An 18,471-nucleotide genomic window follows, 5' to 3' on the forward strand; every position below is an offset into this window, starting at 1 on the left:
CAGTAGTCTGCAAAATTTTGGAGGGGATGTTAAGGGACCACATACAAGACTTTAGTAATGAAAATGGTATTATAAGTAGTAATCAGCATGGATTCATGAAAAATCGTTCTTGCCAAACCAATCTATTAACCTTCTACGATGAAGTGAGCTGCCACCTAGATAAGGGAAAGCCTGTGGATGTGGTGTATCTGGACTTTGCAAAGGCCTTTGACACCGTTCCCCACAAACGCTTACTGTACAAACTAAGGAAGGTAGGTATGGACCATAAGGTGAGTACCTGGATAGAGAACTGGCTCCAGGGGAGAGTCCAGAGGGTGGTGATGAATGGGGAGTACTCGGATTGGGCGGGTGTGGAAAGTGGGGTCCCCCAGGGTTCTGTCCTGGGACCAATCCTGTTTAATTTATTCATAAATGATTTAGAGGAGGGGATATCTAGTACAATCTCAGTATTTGCAGATGATACTAAACTAGGCATGCCAATATCTTCTATGCAGGATGTGGAAACCTTGCAAGCGGACCTGAACAAAATAATGGGGTGGGCAACTACATGGCAGATGAGGTTTAATGTTGAAAAATGTAAAGTAATGCACCTGGGGGCCAGAAACCAGAAAGCAAGCTACTCTGGGTGAGTCTAAGATGGAAAAGGACTTGGGGGTACTGGTAGACAACAGGCTTGGCAGTGGCATGCAATGCCAAGCCGCTGCAAGCAAAGCCAACAGAATACTGGGATGTATAAAAAAGGGGATTCACTCCAGAAATAAAGAGATTTATTCTCCCACTCTACAAAACTCTGGTCCGGCCACATCTGGAGTATGCTGTCCAGTTCTGGGCACCGGTCCTCAGGAAGGATGTGCTGGAACTGGAGAAAGTCCAGAGAAGGGCAACAAAAATGATTAGGGGAATGGAGGACATCAGCTATGAGGATAGGCTACAAGCACTGAACCTTTTCTCTCTGGAGAAGAGATGATTGAGGGGGGATATGATATCAATGTACAAATACTGTACTTGCGACCCTAGCATAAGGAACAAACTATTCAGAGAAAGGAGATACAATAAGACACGTGGCCACTCACTAAAACTAGAGGAAAGGCGGTTTAACCTTAAAGTGCGTAAGGGGTTCTTCACTGTAAGAGCGGTAAGGATGTGGAATTCTCTTCCACAAGCAGTCGTATCAGTGTAACGCTCCTGCGTTTTTGTAGTAGGCTGGATTTGCAGCTGCAGAATCTCCACTCAGTAGTCATGTAGAGATGTGTTGAATAACCAGATCCAACTCTCCAGACTCATCACTGTGGGCCCGTCAGCTTCAGCATACAGATATACACACACTCAATAAGATGTTCCTGGAGTGATAGGATGTATATGATAGTATGAAGGTGATGTGCTGAAGGGACAGGTGTGAACACATGTTTCATCAGTAGTTCCGCTGTTTGTTTAGATGAAGGTAGTCTACGGATAGCGATGAAATGTGCCATCTTTGTCAGGTGGTCCACTGACACTAGAATGGTATTAAAGTTATCTTCGGTTAATCATGATAGCGCATCCGCTTTTTTATTTTTGTCTGCAGGCGTGTAGGTCACTGGGAAGTTGAATCTTAGGAAGAATAATGACCATCGTACCTGCCGGTGGGAGAGAGTTTTGTTAGTCTGGAGGTATTGAAGGTTTTTGTGATCTGTATATATGAGTATTGGTAACCGGGTACCTTCAAGTAGATGTCGCCAATTCTCCAGTGCCAGTTTTATGGCAAGCAACTCCTTTTCACCCACTGGGTAATTCACCTCTGGGCTGCTTAGTGATTTTGAAAAGAAAGCAACTGGGTGGAGTGGTGAAGTATTTGTTGGTCGTTGGGAGAGAACTGCTCCTACTGCCATATTTGACGCATCTACCTCCAGAATATATTGGAGGGATGGGTCTGGATGGCGTAGTATGGGAGCAGAAGTAAAGCTTGATTTTAACAAGCAGAAAGCTTGATTTGCTTCTTCTGACCATTTGAATGGTTTCTTTATACTTGTCAGTTGTGTGAGAGGTCTCACAATAGCAGAAAAGTTCTTGATGAACTTCCTATAGAAGTTTGAAAATCCAAGGAATCGCTGTAATGCCTTACGAGTTGTTGGTATAGGCCAGTCCAGAATACAGGATATCTTGCTCATATCCATCTTAATTCCGGTTTTGGATATGATGTATCCTAGGAATAATATTTCTTCTTTATGAAATAGGCATTTTTTTAATTTCACGTATAGATTGTGTGCGAGTAATCTGGATAACACAAGTCTTACATGTTTTATATGTTCAGACAGAGATCGAGAATAGATAAGTATATCGTCCAGATATACTACAACACAGAAATAAAGTAAGTCTCTAAAGATGTCGTTTATGAACCTCTGGAAAGCTGCGGGAGCATTACACAACCCGAATGGCATCACAAGATATTCGAATAATCCGTATCTGGTTCTGAATGCTGTTTTCCACTCATCTCCGTCACGGATTCGGATTAGGGTGTATGCCCCTTTTAGGTCCAATTTAGAGAAGTAAGTAGCCCCACGCACTTGTTCGATGAGTTCAGGGATGAGCGGTAAAGGATAGTGATCCTTTATCGTAATCGTATTTAATTGCCTATAATCGATAATAGGCCTAAGACTTGAATCCTTATTGCGGACAAAGAAAAGTCCTGCAGCTGTGGAAGAAGTAGAGGGTCTAATGAACCCTTTTTTCAAATTTTCATCTAAGTATTCCTTGAGATGAGAAAGTTCATCCTGTGAAAGAGGATAAACATGACCGAAAGGCAATTTGCTGTTAGGGAGTAGATCGATAGTGCAATCATAATCCCTATGGGGAGGCAACACTTGAGCATTTTTCTCAAGGAATACTTCGGACAGATCCTGATAGCATAATGGTGCAATCTCATCTGACACCACAGACAGGATCTTTCCAAAAGATGGGAGGTTACACGTAATCTCGCAATAGTGAGAAGGGAAAGTTAAAGTCCGTCGGTTCCAATCTATGATTGGTTGATGTGTGTGTAACCAAGGAAGTCCCAAAATAATGGGGTGAAGGTAGTATATCAAAAGTGGTGGTCTCCATATGAGACTCGTTAGCAGTGACAAGGAGTGCTTGTGTCTGGTTGGTGATTGGACCAGAAGATAGCGGAATACCGTTAATGAAACTAACAGAAACAGGTTTAGGTTTTGAAATAATAGGTATTTTATTTAAGGTAACAAAACATGTATCAATATAGTTCCCACAAGATCCTGTGTCGATCATAGCCTTGGTGGTAATCCTAGTCTGGTCCCACTGTAATGTTAGATGAACAAAGAAATAGGGGTTAGAAAAGGAAGTCGTTAATCCTCCTAGCAAGACATGTGAACACTCACCCTCTTTTTTGCGGACAAGGGGACAGACGCTTATCAAATGATCCGGGGATGCGCAGTACATGCAGAGGTTTCTGGATCTTCTTCTGGCTCGTTCAGTAGTTGATAAAGGTGGGCGTATAGTTCCTACCTCCATGGGAGTAGGGTCAACGGCCGAAATCCAAGAAGAACTAGACAATGGCATTCCCATTTTCTCAGCCTTTCTTTCTTTCAGTCGCCTGTCGATGTTGATACTGAGTTGTATTAAGGCATCCAAGGTGCCAGGTAATTCCGCTCGAGCGAGCTCGTCTTTAACAGCTTCTGACAACCCGAGTCTAAATTGAGTTCACAGAGATGTATCATTCCACCCTGAATCAAGGGTCCATCTTTTGAACTCTGCTACAAAGTCTTCTACAGGTCTCCTACCTTGTTTTAAAGCCCTCAATTGAATATCAGCAGTACTCTGCCTATTGGGGTCTTCATATAAACTAGCGAGTTCCGCTAGGAATAAAGAATAGGAGTTGAGAAGCTGATCATTTTTCTCAAAGAGAGAGTCTGCCCAGGCCCGTGGATCACCCGTTAAGTATGAAATAACGGTACAGACTTTAATTTGATCAGTAGGGTATGTACGAGGTTTTAACAAAAAAAGCAATTGGCATGCGTTTTTGAATTCACTAAATTTTTTCCGATCACCTGTAAACACTGGAGGAGGGTTTATTTTAGGTTCAGGGGGCTGAGCAGCAGTAAGCCGTGAAAGACGGGTTACCTGCTGTGTCAGAGTTTGATTTTCTTCTTTTACTTCAGTAAGAGCAAGTATTAATGCATTTACTTGTTGTGTTAATTGTGTCACTTGAGTGGGTAATTCTGCTGAATCCATTTTTTTAGGTTCGTTCAATCTGTAACGCTCCTGCGTTTTTGTAGTAGGCTGGATTTGCAGCTGCAGAATCTCCACTCAGTAGTCATGTAGAGATGTGTTGAATAACCAGATCCAACTCTCCAGACTCATCACTGTGGGCCCGTCAGCTTCAGCATACAGATATACACACACTCAATAAGATGTTCCTGGAGTGATAGGATGTATATGATAGTATGAAGGTGATGTGCTGAAGGGACAGGTGTGAACAGTGACAGAGATGGTAAGCACTTGATAGAAATGTTCAGGAGAGTATTAGATGGTATTTAGGTAGAATGCAGATAGGTTAGTAATCGAGTATGGTAACAGGTGGTAAGGACAGCAGATGACAAATACAGGATAGGCTAACCCAGTGCAAGCATAGATGGTAGTAGGCTCAAGAGCTAGCAATCTATGTAACAGTGCAGATGATAGAATTAGTATGCATAGATAGTAACAGTCCTTAATGTGCAGAGGTAGGTAGTGTAAGTTAGGTTATGGAGGATTCCCCTGTGGGGTACTTATCACTAGTAAGGTTAGTAGTAGAGGTGTCCAGTAGTGAGGGAGTGATCCGGTAGCGAGATACAGGGATCAGTAGCGAGGTTCCGGTCTGTTCCAGGTAAAAGCAAATAGCTGGAGGTTCCGGCAGCGAGACAAGCTTGTAAGCATGTAGACACACAGGCACATAAGCACAGGCACAGGCACATTGAACGAACAACGTGAGAGAGAACGCCGGTGGTTGAAATAGCCGCTCAGAGCGGCGCTCGGCGATGACGTCATCCGTCTTAAAGGTGTATGCGTACCACCTAATTAGAAAGGTGGGACGCATATTGAAAGGAAATGGAAATTAAGGGTACCAGAATCTTACAAACAGCAGGAAGCATTGATAGTTTCAAAAAACTAGTAGATGGGCACCTTAGAGACAACAACATACAGGGTTTTTTAAAAAGATATGTGTTAGAGACAACAACATACAGGGGTATACGATGTACGGTTAAAAGAAAACACACACACACATCATAGGTTGAACTGGATGGACTATGTAACTATGTAACACACTGTATACAGTATATAGCATTTTCCTTTATACCCGTATAAGTGTGATTTGTGACCAGGTGTAGCGGTTGCGGCCCTCCCTTTTTCACTTAAAATACCCGCCACCCCCCCAATAAAGATTTAACCCCCTGATTCCCCCCCAGGTAACCCCTTCCCCCCTGTCACATTGCACCCTAATACAAACGTAATATACTGTTTTTCTGTGTTTTGTATTAGTGTGTTTGTGACTTGAATTAGCGCTAGCGACTTAGTTTCTGTCCCAATGAGGTTTAGGGTCCCTGAAACCCCCCCCCCAATAAAGATTTAACCCCCTGATCACCCCTACACCCCCTGTCACAACACACACTGTATACAGTATATAGCATTTTCTATATACCCGTATAAGTGTGACTTGACTCTTGCGGTCATTTCTTTTATCCTTAGGATACCCGCCACCCCCTCCCAATAAAGATTTAACCCCCTGATCCCCCCCCCCCGATCACATCCAGTTAACCCCTTCCCCCCTGTCACATTGCACACTAATACACACGTAATATAGTGTTTTTACTGTATTTTGTATTAGTGTGATTGTGACTTGAGGTTGCGCTAGCGAGTTCGTTTCTATCCCAAAGGAGGTTTAGGGTCCCCGCCACCCCCCCCAATAAAGATTTAACCCCCTGACCCCCCCCCCCTGATCACCCCCAGTTAACCCCTTTATTGTCCTGTCACAGTGTCACTTTTACAGTGTACAGTTTTTTTTCTGATCACTATTATTAGTGACACAGGTGACATTAGCTAGTGTTATGCCCCGTACACACGTGCAGATTATCTGAAGACTTTTGTCTGCAGACTTACCAAAACCATATAATATGAGGTCAAACCTAAACACTTTCAATTTGTATGCAATCCAGCAGGCCCTTGCACTACATAGAAAAGGTAAGTCTGCAGACAAAAGTCTTCAGATAATCTGCACGTGTGTATGGGGCATTAGTGTCAGTCTAAAAAAGCGCAGATCCCCGACACATAGTTAGAAATAACCCCTTGATTACCACACACACACACACACACTTCCATTACTAGTATAGTGTTTGAACAGATCAATATCTAATCTGATCAGAACTATACTAGCGTCCCCATTGTTTAGGTTCCCAAAACGCAGTGTTTGCACGGTCAGCACTGATTCCTGCCAGCGCCTGCGTTTAACCCCTCTGCTCAGCCCACCCCACCCAGGCAAGTGTAGTAATCAATAGATTACTGTCACTTACAAAAAAACACAACACATAAAACTGCTGTGTTAGCAGAGTCAGGCCTGATCCCTGCTTGCATTAGCAGTTTTTTTTGGTAGCGCTTGAAATAGTCCTTGACAAGCAGGTGCTTTTATTACCTGTGAGTCAACACTACTGTACTGGTAAATTTAGTTACCAAAATGACCAAAAGTTGGTACAGTGGTGAAGAGGGTTATAGTATACTGGCCGTGTCAGATGATAGCGATGGGGAGGCTACACTGGCAGAATTAGTGTCAGTATACGAACCTGATGACAGCAGCGGCTCCCTGACAGATAGCTCCGATGACAGATGGGTCCCTGTTAGACCCAGGCGTACCCGACCCCATTCTGGAGTTGAGATGCAGGAATCGCAGGGTGCTCGTTTGGAGCAGAGCGTGGTTACTAGTGCCGCTCATCCTTCTGGTGACCTGGCAAGCGCCAGCGGCCTAGTACACCCTGGACCTAGTACAACCAGCACTGCAGTAACACTTGGTTACGTGGTGAGTCCCATAAGTGGAGTTGAAAGGAGAACCCAGGCGCCACTCTAAGTTAAGTATATCGAGATTTATTTAGAGTTGACCAATAGAAAGGTACTCACAAGAATGTATGTAAAAGAAGCATAACAGACATCATAGTGTGCAGGCAATAGCTCCCGTTGTCCTGATTCAGGATGGCTCGAGCGGTCTCAGGGCGTTGGGTTGTAACCGACGGAGGAGCGGAACTTCCCGATCGCGGGGACACACCACTGACCGTCCTGACGTCACTTCCGGGATGCGTAATGGTGCCGGCGATGCATTGTCGGAGCATGCGCTCCTTCTTCAGGCCGATCGTTGTCGGAACGCATGCTCCGACAACGCGTCGCCGGCACCATTAAGCATCCCAGAAGTGACGTCAGGACAGTAAGTGGTGTGTCCCCGCGATCGGGAAGTTCCGCTCCTCCATCGGTTACAACCCAACGCCCCGAGACCGCTCAAGCCATCCTGAATCAGGACACCGGGAGCTATTGCCTGCACACTATGATGTCTGTTATGCTTCTTTTACATACATTCTTGTGAGTACCTTTCTATTGGTCAACTCTAAATAAATCTCGATATACTTAGAGTGGCGCCTGGGTTCTCCTTTCAGCTCGCCACAAGCCCCTTCTACTTGCCATCAGAGCAGCCTACGGAGTGTGGTGGTTTGAGATTTAATTTATATGGACTTTATTAAGGACTTTTAGTACAGTTACCATTGTGATGATGATTTTACTGTATTAGTGCATGTTCCTGTGTTCACAAGTGGAGTTTGTGAGGTTTTGGACACTCCTTCCCCCGCTGTGCGCCAGTTTTTATCAGTTTGCCCATAAGTGCAGTTGAAGCTGGTGCGGTGGCTAGCATGCGTAGTGGCCCGCAGCCACCGCGTATTCGAAGACAGGCCCGTAGAGCCCATAGTGCCCTCTTTGATGCGCTGGCATATCCCAATTGGCAACCCACTGATTCTACAGCGCCAGTACTTCCCCCATTCACTGCCCAACCTGGAATCCATGTGGAGACAGCTGGTTTTACGCCCCTGAAATTTTTTGAGCTGTTCTTCACGGAAGATCTTTTCAGATCTATTGTGGATCAATCAAATTTATACGCACAACAATATCTTCTGAGTACAGGGATACCACGTGTGAGACTTTTTGGGACCCTAGCTGTGTATGCTACCCCGAAAACCAATCCCCATCTTCAGGTTTTCTAATGGCGTAAATTGCTGATTTTACCACCGCGCTACCTGTCACAGTTTCAGAGGCCCTGAAATTTCAAAATAGCACAAAACCCCCCCAAATGACCCCATTTTGCAAAGTAGACACTCCAAGCTATTAGCTGAGAGGCATGGTGAGTCCATGGAATAGTTTATATTTTGCCACAAGTTTCGGGAAAATTATTATTTTTTTTTGTTTTTGTTTTTTTACACAAAGTTGTCAGTAAATTATATAATGCTCACACATGCCATAGGTATATGTGAAATGACACCCCAAAATACATTCTGCTGCTTCTCCTGAGTACAGGGATACCCCATGTGTAAGACTTTTTGGCAGTCTAGCCGCGTACAGGACCCGGAAAACCAATACGCACCTTCTGGCTTTCTAAGGGCGTAAATTGTTGATCTCACTCCTTACTACCTATCACACTTTTGAAGTCCATGAAATGCCAAGATGGCACAAAACCCCCCCAAATGACCCCATTTTGCAAAGTAGACAGGCACTCCAATCTATTTGCTGAGAGGCATGGCGAGTATTTTGCAGCTCTCATTTTTTTGGGAAAATGAAGAAAAAACAGGAAAATGCATTTTTTTTCCTCTTTTTTCAATTTCCAAATCTTTGTGACAAAAAGTGAGATCTGCAAAACACTCAACATGCCTCTCTGCAAATAGCTTAGGGTGTCTACTTTCCGAAAAGGGGTCATTTGTGGGGGGGGGGGGGGGTTGTGCTGTCTTGGCATTTCATGGCCTCCGAAACTGTGATAGGTAGTCAGGAGTGAAATCAACAATTTACGCCCTTGGAAAGCCTCAAAGTGGGGATTGGTTTTCGGGGTCCTGTACTCGGCTAGACTGCAAAAAAGTCTCACACATGGGGTATCCCTGTACTCCGGAGAGGCAGCAGAATGTATTTTGGGGTGTCATTTCACATATACCTATGGCATGTGTGAGCAATATATCATTTACTGACAACTTTGTGTAAAAAAAAAAAAAAATGTATATATATATATTTCCCAGAACTTGTGGCAAAATATAAAATATTCCATGGACTCACCATGCCTCTCAGCAAATAGCTTGGGGTGTCCACTTTCCAAAATGGGGTCATTTGGGGGGGGGGGTTGTGCTATCTTGCAATTTTAGGGCCTCCGAAACTGTGCAGTGGTGACATGCACAATTTACGCCATTAGAAAACCTGAGTGTGTTGATTGGATTTCGCGGACCTGTACACAGCTAGGCTCCCAAAAAGTCTGACACATGGGGTATTCCTGTACTCAGGGGAAGCAGTAGAATGTATTTTGGGGTGTCATTCCACATATACTCATGGTATTTGTGAGCAATTTATCATTTAGTGACAACTTTGTGTTAAAAAAAAAAGATTAAAAAAAATGTAATTTTCCCGAAACTTGTGGCAAAATATAAAATATTCCATGGACTCACCATGCCTCTCAGCAAATAGTTTGGGGTGTCTACTTTCCAAAATGGGGTCATTTGGGGGGGTTTCGTGCTATCTTGAAGTTTCAGGGCCTCCGAAACTGTGATGGGTAGTGAGGGGTAAAATCAAAAATTTACGCCATTAGAAAACCTGAAGATGGTGATTGATTTTCGGGGTCCCGTACACAGCTAGGCTCCCAAAAAGTCTCACACATGGGGCATCCCCATACTCAGGAGAAGCGGCAGAATGTATTTTGGGGTGTCATTCCACATATACCTATGTCATGTGTGAGAAATTTATCTTTTAGTGACAACGTTGTGTAAAAAAAAAAAAAATAAATTGTCATTTTCCCAAAACTCGTGGCAAAATATAAAATATTCAATGGACTCACCATGCCTCTCAGCAAACAGCTCGGGGTGTCTACTTTCCAAAATGGGGTCATTTGGGGGGGTTTTGTGGTATCTTGACATTTCAGGGCCTCCTAAACCGTTATAGGTAGTGAGAAAATGCAATGAAAAATGTACGCCCTTTGAAATTCTGATGGTGGTGATTTGTTTTCGGGCTCCCATACACTGCTAGACTCCCAAAAAGTCTCACATATGTGATATCCCTGTACTCAGGAGAAGCAGCAGAATATATTTTGGGGTGTAATTACACATATACCAATGGCATGTGTGAGCAATATATCATTTCAATGACAACTTTGTGTAAAAAGTCATTTTTCAAACACCTGTGACAAAAAAATGAAATATTCAATGAGCTCAACATGCCTCTCAGAACATTCCTTAGTATGTCTACTTTCCAAAAAGTGGTAGTTTGGGGGGGGGGGTTTGTACTGCCCTGCCATTTTAGCACTTCATGAAATGAGATAGGCAGTCAGAAATTAAAGCTGCGTAAATTTCAGTATTTACACCATAGTTTGTAGACGCTATAACTTTTGCGCAAACCAATAAAAATACGCTCATTGAAATTTTTTGTCAAAGACATGTAGCTAAATATATTTTGGCCAAAAAAAATGACATAAATTGAGTATATTGGATATTTTTTAAAAGACAAAGTTGAAAATGTCATTTTTTTTGCAAGATTTTCGCTCTTTTTTTATTAATATCGCAAAAAAATAAAAAGCGCAGAGGTGATCAAATACCACCAAAAGAAAGCTCTGTTTGTGGGAAAAAAAGGACGTAAATTTCGTTTGGTTACAGCATTGCATGACCGCGCAATTGTCAGTTAAATTCACGAAGTGCCAAGTTGAAAAAAGGGGTCTGGTCAGGAAGGGGGTAAAATCTTCCGGGGCTTAAGTGGTTAAAGATAAAAGGAGGTACATCAAATAAAAAATTGAGAATGAACATTTCAAGAGAATAATAGAAAAACAAGAATTCTCACAGAATTGGACACAGGGAATTATACTGCAATAAGGGTATTACAAAAGCTATTCAGGAAAAGAAACAGTATTGAAAGTCTTACGTTACAATGAAAGGAATGAACAGGACACCAACTTGGGCCATAATGGTCAGGGTTCTGGATACATGTACCCCAGTGGTATCAGTGGCTTTAGAGTATGGACAACAAGGTTGGGTGATAATGTTAAATCCTGTGGTCTGAAAGATCCACGAGACTAAAACTGGGGTTCCAGTAGTATGGATGTAGCCCGTGGGTGTGCGGGTCAGTAGGCTATCCTTGTTTCTATTTTTAACAAACAGAAAACATTGGACCAAAAAAAAAATAATCCCCAGTATGTTCTTACATTGAGGATTGATAAAAACACATGGACAGGACCTAAGCATCTAATAAACGCAATAGCATGCAAACTCCATGTTGAATGTATCACCAGTAGGGATTGAATCCCAGACTCCAAAACTTCAGGGCAACGGTGTTAATTACTAATTAATTTCTTGTCCTATAATTAAATGATCCGCAGTGTGAGCCATTCTTGATTCAGCTAAAGATGAAATGATATACAGTTCTTGAGTGTTTGAGTGTATTGAATTTCCCTATTATAGCTAGCAATAATTAATTAGTCTGTCGTACTTAATAAATGTTTTTAAACTTGTGCTAATGCATGTTGTACTTGTACTATTCAACATGATGTAGTCAGTGACAGTCTGAGGAAGCATACAGTTGTAATTGTCATGAGCAGGAGGTAATCAGCCAATATTTTCACTAAAATCTTTTTTTGTAATAAGGATTATGTTACACTGAAAAATTATGGTGCAGTTCACATTGCCATTCTCTCACAACCTCAGCTGTTCACACAGTTGCTCTGCCACCAGGCCTAAACTGAAAATCTATCCCCGTTGGCATTTACCAAAAAGATTGGTATGATACTTTAGTATAGTAAATAAGCATATAAAGTAACTCACTGGTTGTAAGCATCTAAATCACTGCTTATCAACATACTTGATGAAGAGAAGCTCAAATATGGCCCCATACATTACCAAATAGCCACACATAATATTCAGTGATGTAATGCTACCAAAAGCTGTGAGAACCTGCAGACATGCAACAGAAGATAGTCAGAGACTATGGGGTGCTACAAGAGATGGCCAAAGACCGTGGACATGCAACATAAGATGATCAAAGACTGCAAACATGCTATGGGAGTTAATGGAGACTAAGTTCACTTAAAGTGATGCCTTTATTGCCCTGAGCCTCATTCAAATCCCAAAATTCCTTTTTCTTGCTGCTGTGATCCAACTTCCTGACAGAGGGTGACTATATATGTTCTCCATGGTCCCACTCTGTGTAGGAATATAGCCATCCTCTCTTGCTTGCTCCTAAGATGAACTATGGAATTTATAGAGTGCATAGAGCATGATCGTAGCCAACATGCACTACTTGTTACAAGCAAATGGAAGAGAGTGGACAAAGGAGGAATTTGAAAGCTCACAGAGGACATTACAAGGAAGCAGAAAAAACACAAAAAAATATTTTCATTAAAACTAGTTCACAGGGCTATTAAAATAGTGGATGTCTGTGGAATTTTGAAGTATTAGGATATTGTTTAGTGTCAATTTAAGGAGATATTCATAAACTGGGGTTACATCCCATTAGATTTCTAGAGATCCCTGCTATTACACCTTTACAGATCAATGCTTCAACATTTGTGCTTCTTACAGCCCCCTAAAAATGACTTGTGCCACATCTGATATTTTCTCATTTCACCTCTTATCTCATGATAAATCACTATTATAAATTAACTACTAGACCCCAGTCAAATAAATAATAAAGCTGGACATACACCGGTGTTTCTCAATCTTTTTTCAGTCAAGGCACCCTTAAAAACTCCACACAATCCCAAGGCACCCCTTTCTTAATTTTAAAAAACTAAACAAATAGTTTTGCATGATGTAGCAACATCCACATGCGTAGGACACCCAACATTAATGGTGATTTTTTCTTCCAAAGCAAGTACACGTTTTGACACTGGTACTGATTAGTATTTCAATGTTTATCTTCTCCCTCAGTTTCTCTCTCTCACTCAGCTATTGTGACCCTGGTGCTGAAGGAGAGGCGCAGGGCAAGGGCAAACAAGGATGCTGTGCAGGGGCCCAAAATCTTCCTCATCAACCAATGACATTATTTGTTGTTAGGACACCTAACCTTTGGCTTTGTGTAACTAATAGGCAGGCTTGAGCCACCCACTGACTTGTACACAGTTTTTGGGTAATTTCTAGGTATTTTGCCAAGACACCTGAAGGCACCCCAGGGTCCCTGGGCTTCCTGGTTGAAAAAGGCTGCCATACACGGATTTAAATTTAGCCAGTTCAACAGAGGCCGGATGAATTTTGACCATTGTGTGTCCGTTCCTGTTCAATAGAAGTCTATTGTTTGATCGACTTCTGTCAATATGTTAAAAAGTCAATCTTGATCAGTGGCTGCAGCTTTTTCAGCTGTCAGAATTAAACATTCCTGCAGTGGGATTCCTCCATTCACCTCATTTGTGTAGATGTAGAAGTCGGTTAGTTTTTTTTTTGCTTTTTATTTAAATTTTGCCCCTCCTCATATGCTAATAATAAAGATTAGAGTAAATGCTGATGAGTTCATTGACAAACAACAGATCTCTATTATATACCATAGTTCCTAGGCTTGCCCATCTTTTATTGACATTATTAATGGAGGAATACGAGGAAACCCAATCATAAGCCACGACTGTCATCAATTTACTTAATTTATCATAGTCATGTGAATCAATAAATAATTAAATGGGTGTAATTGATTAAAAAAAATCTTACAATCTTAGTCTATGGTATTTTTAGCTATGTGGTTTAGGTGGATACAAATCATCTGTGAATTCTAAATTATTTTTCTCTTTAAGTTTAAGAGATAGCAATATAGGTGGATTAAATAGGTGGGCTTGAGAAGTGGGCATGTACAGTGACAGAACTCATTAGTTGCCTTACCTGAACACCACATTGCCAGCAGTTTTAAATAGTGGGGTGGCTTGGTGGATCCTAGGAGACACTTTGGATTGTTATGGCCCTTGTATGCAGTCAAAGGCTTACATATGCAGACCAAAGTTTTTTTTATTAGTTTAGAATGTTGGAAAGTATTTGAACCCCTGTTGGCTTTTACTGCTTTCCAGTGCTCCAAATGATTTCTCTTCCCTTACTGTCACAGTGACAATGGTTTCACAGGCCTGCAAGTAAAGGTAACTCAAGCTTTCTAAAAATGAGCTCATAATATTCCCCCAACCCATGTCCCCTCCCCTGACTTCTCCATCAAGATCAATATTACAACTATCAGCCCCTCCACTCATGCTAGGTGTATTTCTGGACTCTGACCTGTCATTTTAGTCCCAAATCCAATCTCTGTTCAAATCTTAAAGACTTCACCTCTGTAACATCTCCAAAATATGCCTTTTTTTTAACCGACGAAACCACTAAGCAACTTATTCACACCCCTGTTATCTCTCACTTTGACTATTGTAACTCCCTTCTCATAGACCTACCTCTACACAGACTTTCCCTCTTTTCAGTCTATCATGAATGCTGCTGTCAGACTTATTCACCTTACTAACCGCTCCTGTTCTCCACCCCTCTATGTCAATTCCTACACCGGTTTCCGATTGCCCAAATACGTCGTAAAATGCAAAATACTACCAACAACAAACCATGCCATTTACAATTCTGCCTGATACTATTTTACCAATCTTGTCACACATACTCAAACAGTCTTCTCCATTTCTCCCGAAACGTTCAGCTTTCTAGCTTCCTTGTCTCCTCCTCCAATGCTTGCCTTCAGAAGTCTCCAGAGTCTCTCCCATACTCTGGAATGTTCTACTCTAAACATTCTTGCGTTCTCCTACTCTGTCCACTTTTAGGCAATCCCTGAAAACTCATCTCTTCAGGGTAACGTATCCTGTCTTCAGCTTTTATTTCTCCCATGAGCTAATTTCTCACAGTTATTACATTTTATTCCACTTTTCCTTCTCTACTGGATTGTAAGCTCTCAGGAGAAGGACCCTCCTAAAGCCTCGTACACAAGATCTTGCGTCCGATTTTTGTTGCATAATTGTCTCATATTGAAAGTGAAGAGGTTACTTTCATATGAAAATTCCCGTACGACAGAATTAAATTTCAGAAGTGCTGTCATGTGTTGAATTGTTTTATATGTGTTCTTTAGTTTCTGAGCATGCCTAGTCTTGCTCTTACGATTTTTTTTAGACGAAAACTGTACTAACTAAACAAAAATCGGACGTTTTGTTGACGTACGATAAAAATTTTATAGCCTACACATCCAGTCCAGAAAATTCATAATCGGCTGTCGAAAGCACTAAACTAACCATCTGAAAATCGGCAGATCGTTCTTAGAACTAAATTTTACTTCCGATTTTCGTATCGTGTGTATGGGCCTTTACTCTTTTCCATTGAATTGTGTTGGTATTGTACGGTCTCCTTTTATAAAGCCTTGTGCAAATTGTTGGCACTACATAAATCCTTTTATCATAAAAATAATAATAATAATTCAGAAATAAAATGATAGTACCACTGTTTTCTTGCTGTGTCCCTGTTTTCTTGCTTTTCTCTCATGTCCTGTTTGATGGAAGTGAGAGGAAATCTCTAAGGATATAATTAAAGACCCATTCTTTTGAAAACTGAAAAAAAAAAAAAAAGTTTTGGCTGTACGTGCACTGTAATTTGACTGGAGTGTACATTTCATGGCAAAATATTTTATATTTGTGAACTCAAATAAGAAATGATGAATGGCAAAGTTTGGTTCATGGTGTGGACTGTAAAGAGATGTCCTGACTGATTTCCTTTTATTCTCCTGTAGGATCATGCTGATATTGAATGGAAGTTTGCCAGGACTAAACTGTGGATGAGTTATTTTGATGAAGGCGGCACTCTGCCACCCCCGTTTAACATTATCGCAAGCCCAAAGTCTATCTGGTACCTTTGCAAATGGATCCACTATAAGTTGTGCCCACATAAAAAACGTGAAGAGGAACTTCAGAAGCAGCATGAAAACCTAAAAACCTTCACGGTAAAGCCCGATTACTGATATTTTCCCCTTACAATTTTTTAATCAAGGACTCCCATGCTTCTTAATTTTTAGTATCTTAACGTTCTGCCCTCTAGAAATTCAGCTGGGGATCATGGAAAACATCTTTGCATTATGCTGATACATACATAATTAATATATTCACTTTTAATTGCAGGAGCGGCACGCTGACAACCTGATTCAGAATCAGCACTACCAGGTAAGAATACTTCTTGTAATAACAGTCTTGATAAGGTGTGACTCAAAACAGTTAATGACAACCTTGAAGAACATTAAATTCTGTGATAAAGCAATGACATCGTAAAATATGTATGACTTCTCTACAAATGTTGGTGAGTCATTTTTTGGCATTTTTCCTCCTTATGTCCAGATAGAAATAAGGAAGCTACCATAGCTACATTTTTTATTCATTAAAATAGGAATCTATGATTCAGAACATCGGGTGTCCCTACTCTTTATATGTTGATTCTTGTTTGAGACGAAGATGCTTTAAGATTTAAGAACAAATCAGCAGCGGTAGCTTTCATATTTCTTTTTATTTGGGAAAATCTTTATTGTGCCAAGAAAAAATAAATACAATTCTACATCCATGAGGGATTAAGTACAAAGGAGACTGCAAGCTCAATATTGGATAATCACACAGCATAACCGGGTTACAATACCCTGTCTAAAATGTAACTGGATAGGTTTCCCTAAATGAGCATAAAAAGTCTCGATGGCACAAAAGTACCAAAAAGGAACATCAACAAAATAACATACAGTTAAAAATCAATAATAGGACAATGGCCATGAGGCTGTGCACAACATACAAATCTTCTATCCAGTGATAGGAAAATGCAAACAACCCTCATATGGGGTAATAACAACAACAGAGTCGTCTGTTTTCATACGCACATATTTGTATAAGAACCCCTGAGCGTGACTGAGAACAATTTAAATAGAACAGACCAAGGGCCAAATGACCCTTTACACTAGAGATCGACCTATTATCAGCGGGGCCGATATGCACTTTCCCCGATATATCGGAATCGGCCTTTTGATTTACCGATATTGGCAATATTTTCGTGACGTCATTCCGTATATTGCGTGCACACATTCTGCCTTCTATCACCGCCTCCCATGCCTGCCCAGCCCGTATGTGATGCCATTTCACCACTCGCACTGCACTTAAGACCGCCTCCCACAGCCTCGTGTTACAGCCAGCTGCAGTCTGGTCCGGTCATGCTGCCAGTCATCCATCCACCCACCCACAGACCCTTTCCTGCAAGCCAGCCACACAACAGGGTGACACCAATCCAGTCACCCACCACAGTGTTCCTGAAAGCCAGCCACCCATAACAGGGTGACACCAAGCCAGACAGCCACAACAGTGTTCCTGCAAGCCAGCCACCCATAACAGGGGGATACCAAGCAAGCCAACCAGGCACCACAGAGACTGTTCCTCAAAGCCAGCCATCCACAACAGGGTGACCCCAATCCAGCCAGCCACCAGTGCTCCTGCAAGCCAGCCATCCATAACAGGGTGACACCAATCAAGCCAACCAGGCACCACAGAGACTGTTTCTGAAAGCCAGCCCCCCATAACAGGGTGACACCAATCCAGCCAGCCACCACAGTGTTCCTGCAAGCCAGCCACCCATAACAGGGTGACACCAAGCAAGCCAACCAGGCACCACAGAGACTGTTCCTCAAAGCCAGCCACCCACAACAGGGTAACCCCAATCCAGCCAGCTACCAGTGTTCCTGCAATGCAGGCACCCATAACAGGGTGACACCAAGCAAGCCAACCAGGCACCACAGAGACTGTTTCTGAAAGCCAGCCACCCATAACAGGGTGACATCAATCCAGCCAGCCACCACAGTGTACCTGCAAGCCAGCCACCTATAACAGGGTGACACCAAGCCAGCCACCCACCACAGTTTTCCTGCAAGCCATCCACCCATAACAGGGTGACACCAATCCAGCCAGACACCACAGTGTTCCTGCAAGCCAGCCACCCATAACAGGGTGACACCAAGCAAGCCAACCAGGCACCACAGAGACTGTTCCTCAAAGCCAGCCACCCACAACAGGGTGACCCCAATCCAGCCAGCCACCAGTGTTCCTGCACGCCAGGCACCCATAACAGGGTGACACCAAGCAAGCCAACCAGGCACCACAGAGACTGTTTCTGAAAGCCAGCCACCCATAACAGGGTGACATCAATCCAGCCAGCCACCAGTGTTCCTGCAAGCCAGCCACCCATAACAGGGTGACACCAAGCCAGCCACCCACCACAG

The 18,471-nt window shown here is 42.4% G+C and overlaps 1 protein-coding gene across 1 annotated transcript in view; it reads left to right on the top strand.

Moving 5' to 3' along the window:
- The window catches only part of TRPC5 (transient receptor potential cation channel subfamily C member 5), a 516,224-nt gene that overhangs the window by 463,715 nt on the left and 34,038 nt on the right, over positions 1–18,471 (top strand). Inside the window, exons 8-9 of the mRNA XM_082263564.1 lie at positions 15,964–16,173; positions 16,349–16,390. Of these exons, the coding sequence (XP_082119690.1) occupies positions 15,964–16,173; positions 16,349–16,390 (252 nt within the window). The remainder of the gene's footprint in view (positions 1–15,963; positions 16,174–16,348; positions 16,391–18,471) is intronic.

The sequence above is a fragment of the Pelophylax lessonae genome, assembly GCF_965119305.1.
Source record: "Pelophylax lessonae genome assembly, chromosome: 7".
Lineage (NCBI taxonomy): Eukaryota > Metazoa > Chordata > Amphibia > Anura > Ranidae > Pelophylax > Pelophylax lessonae.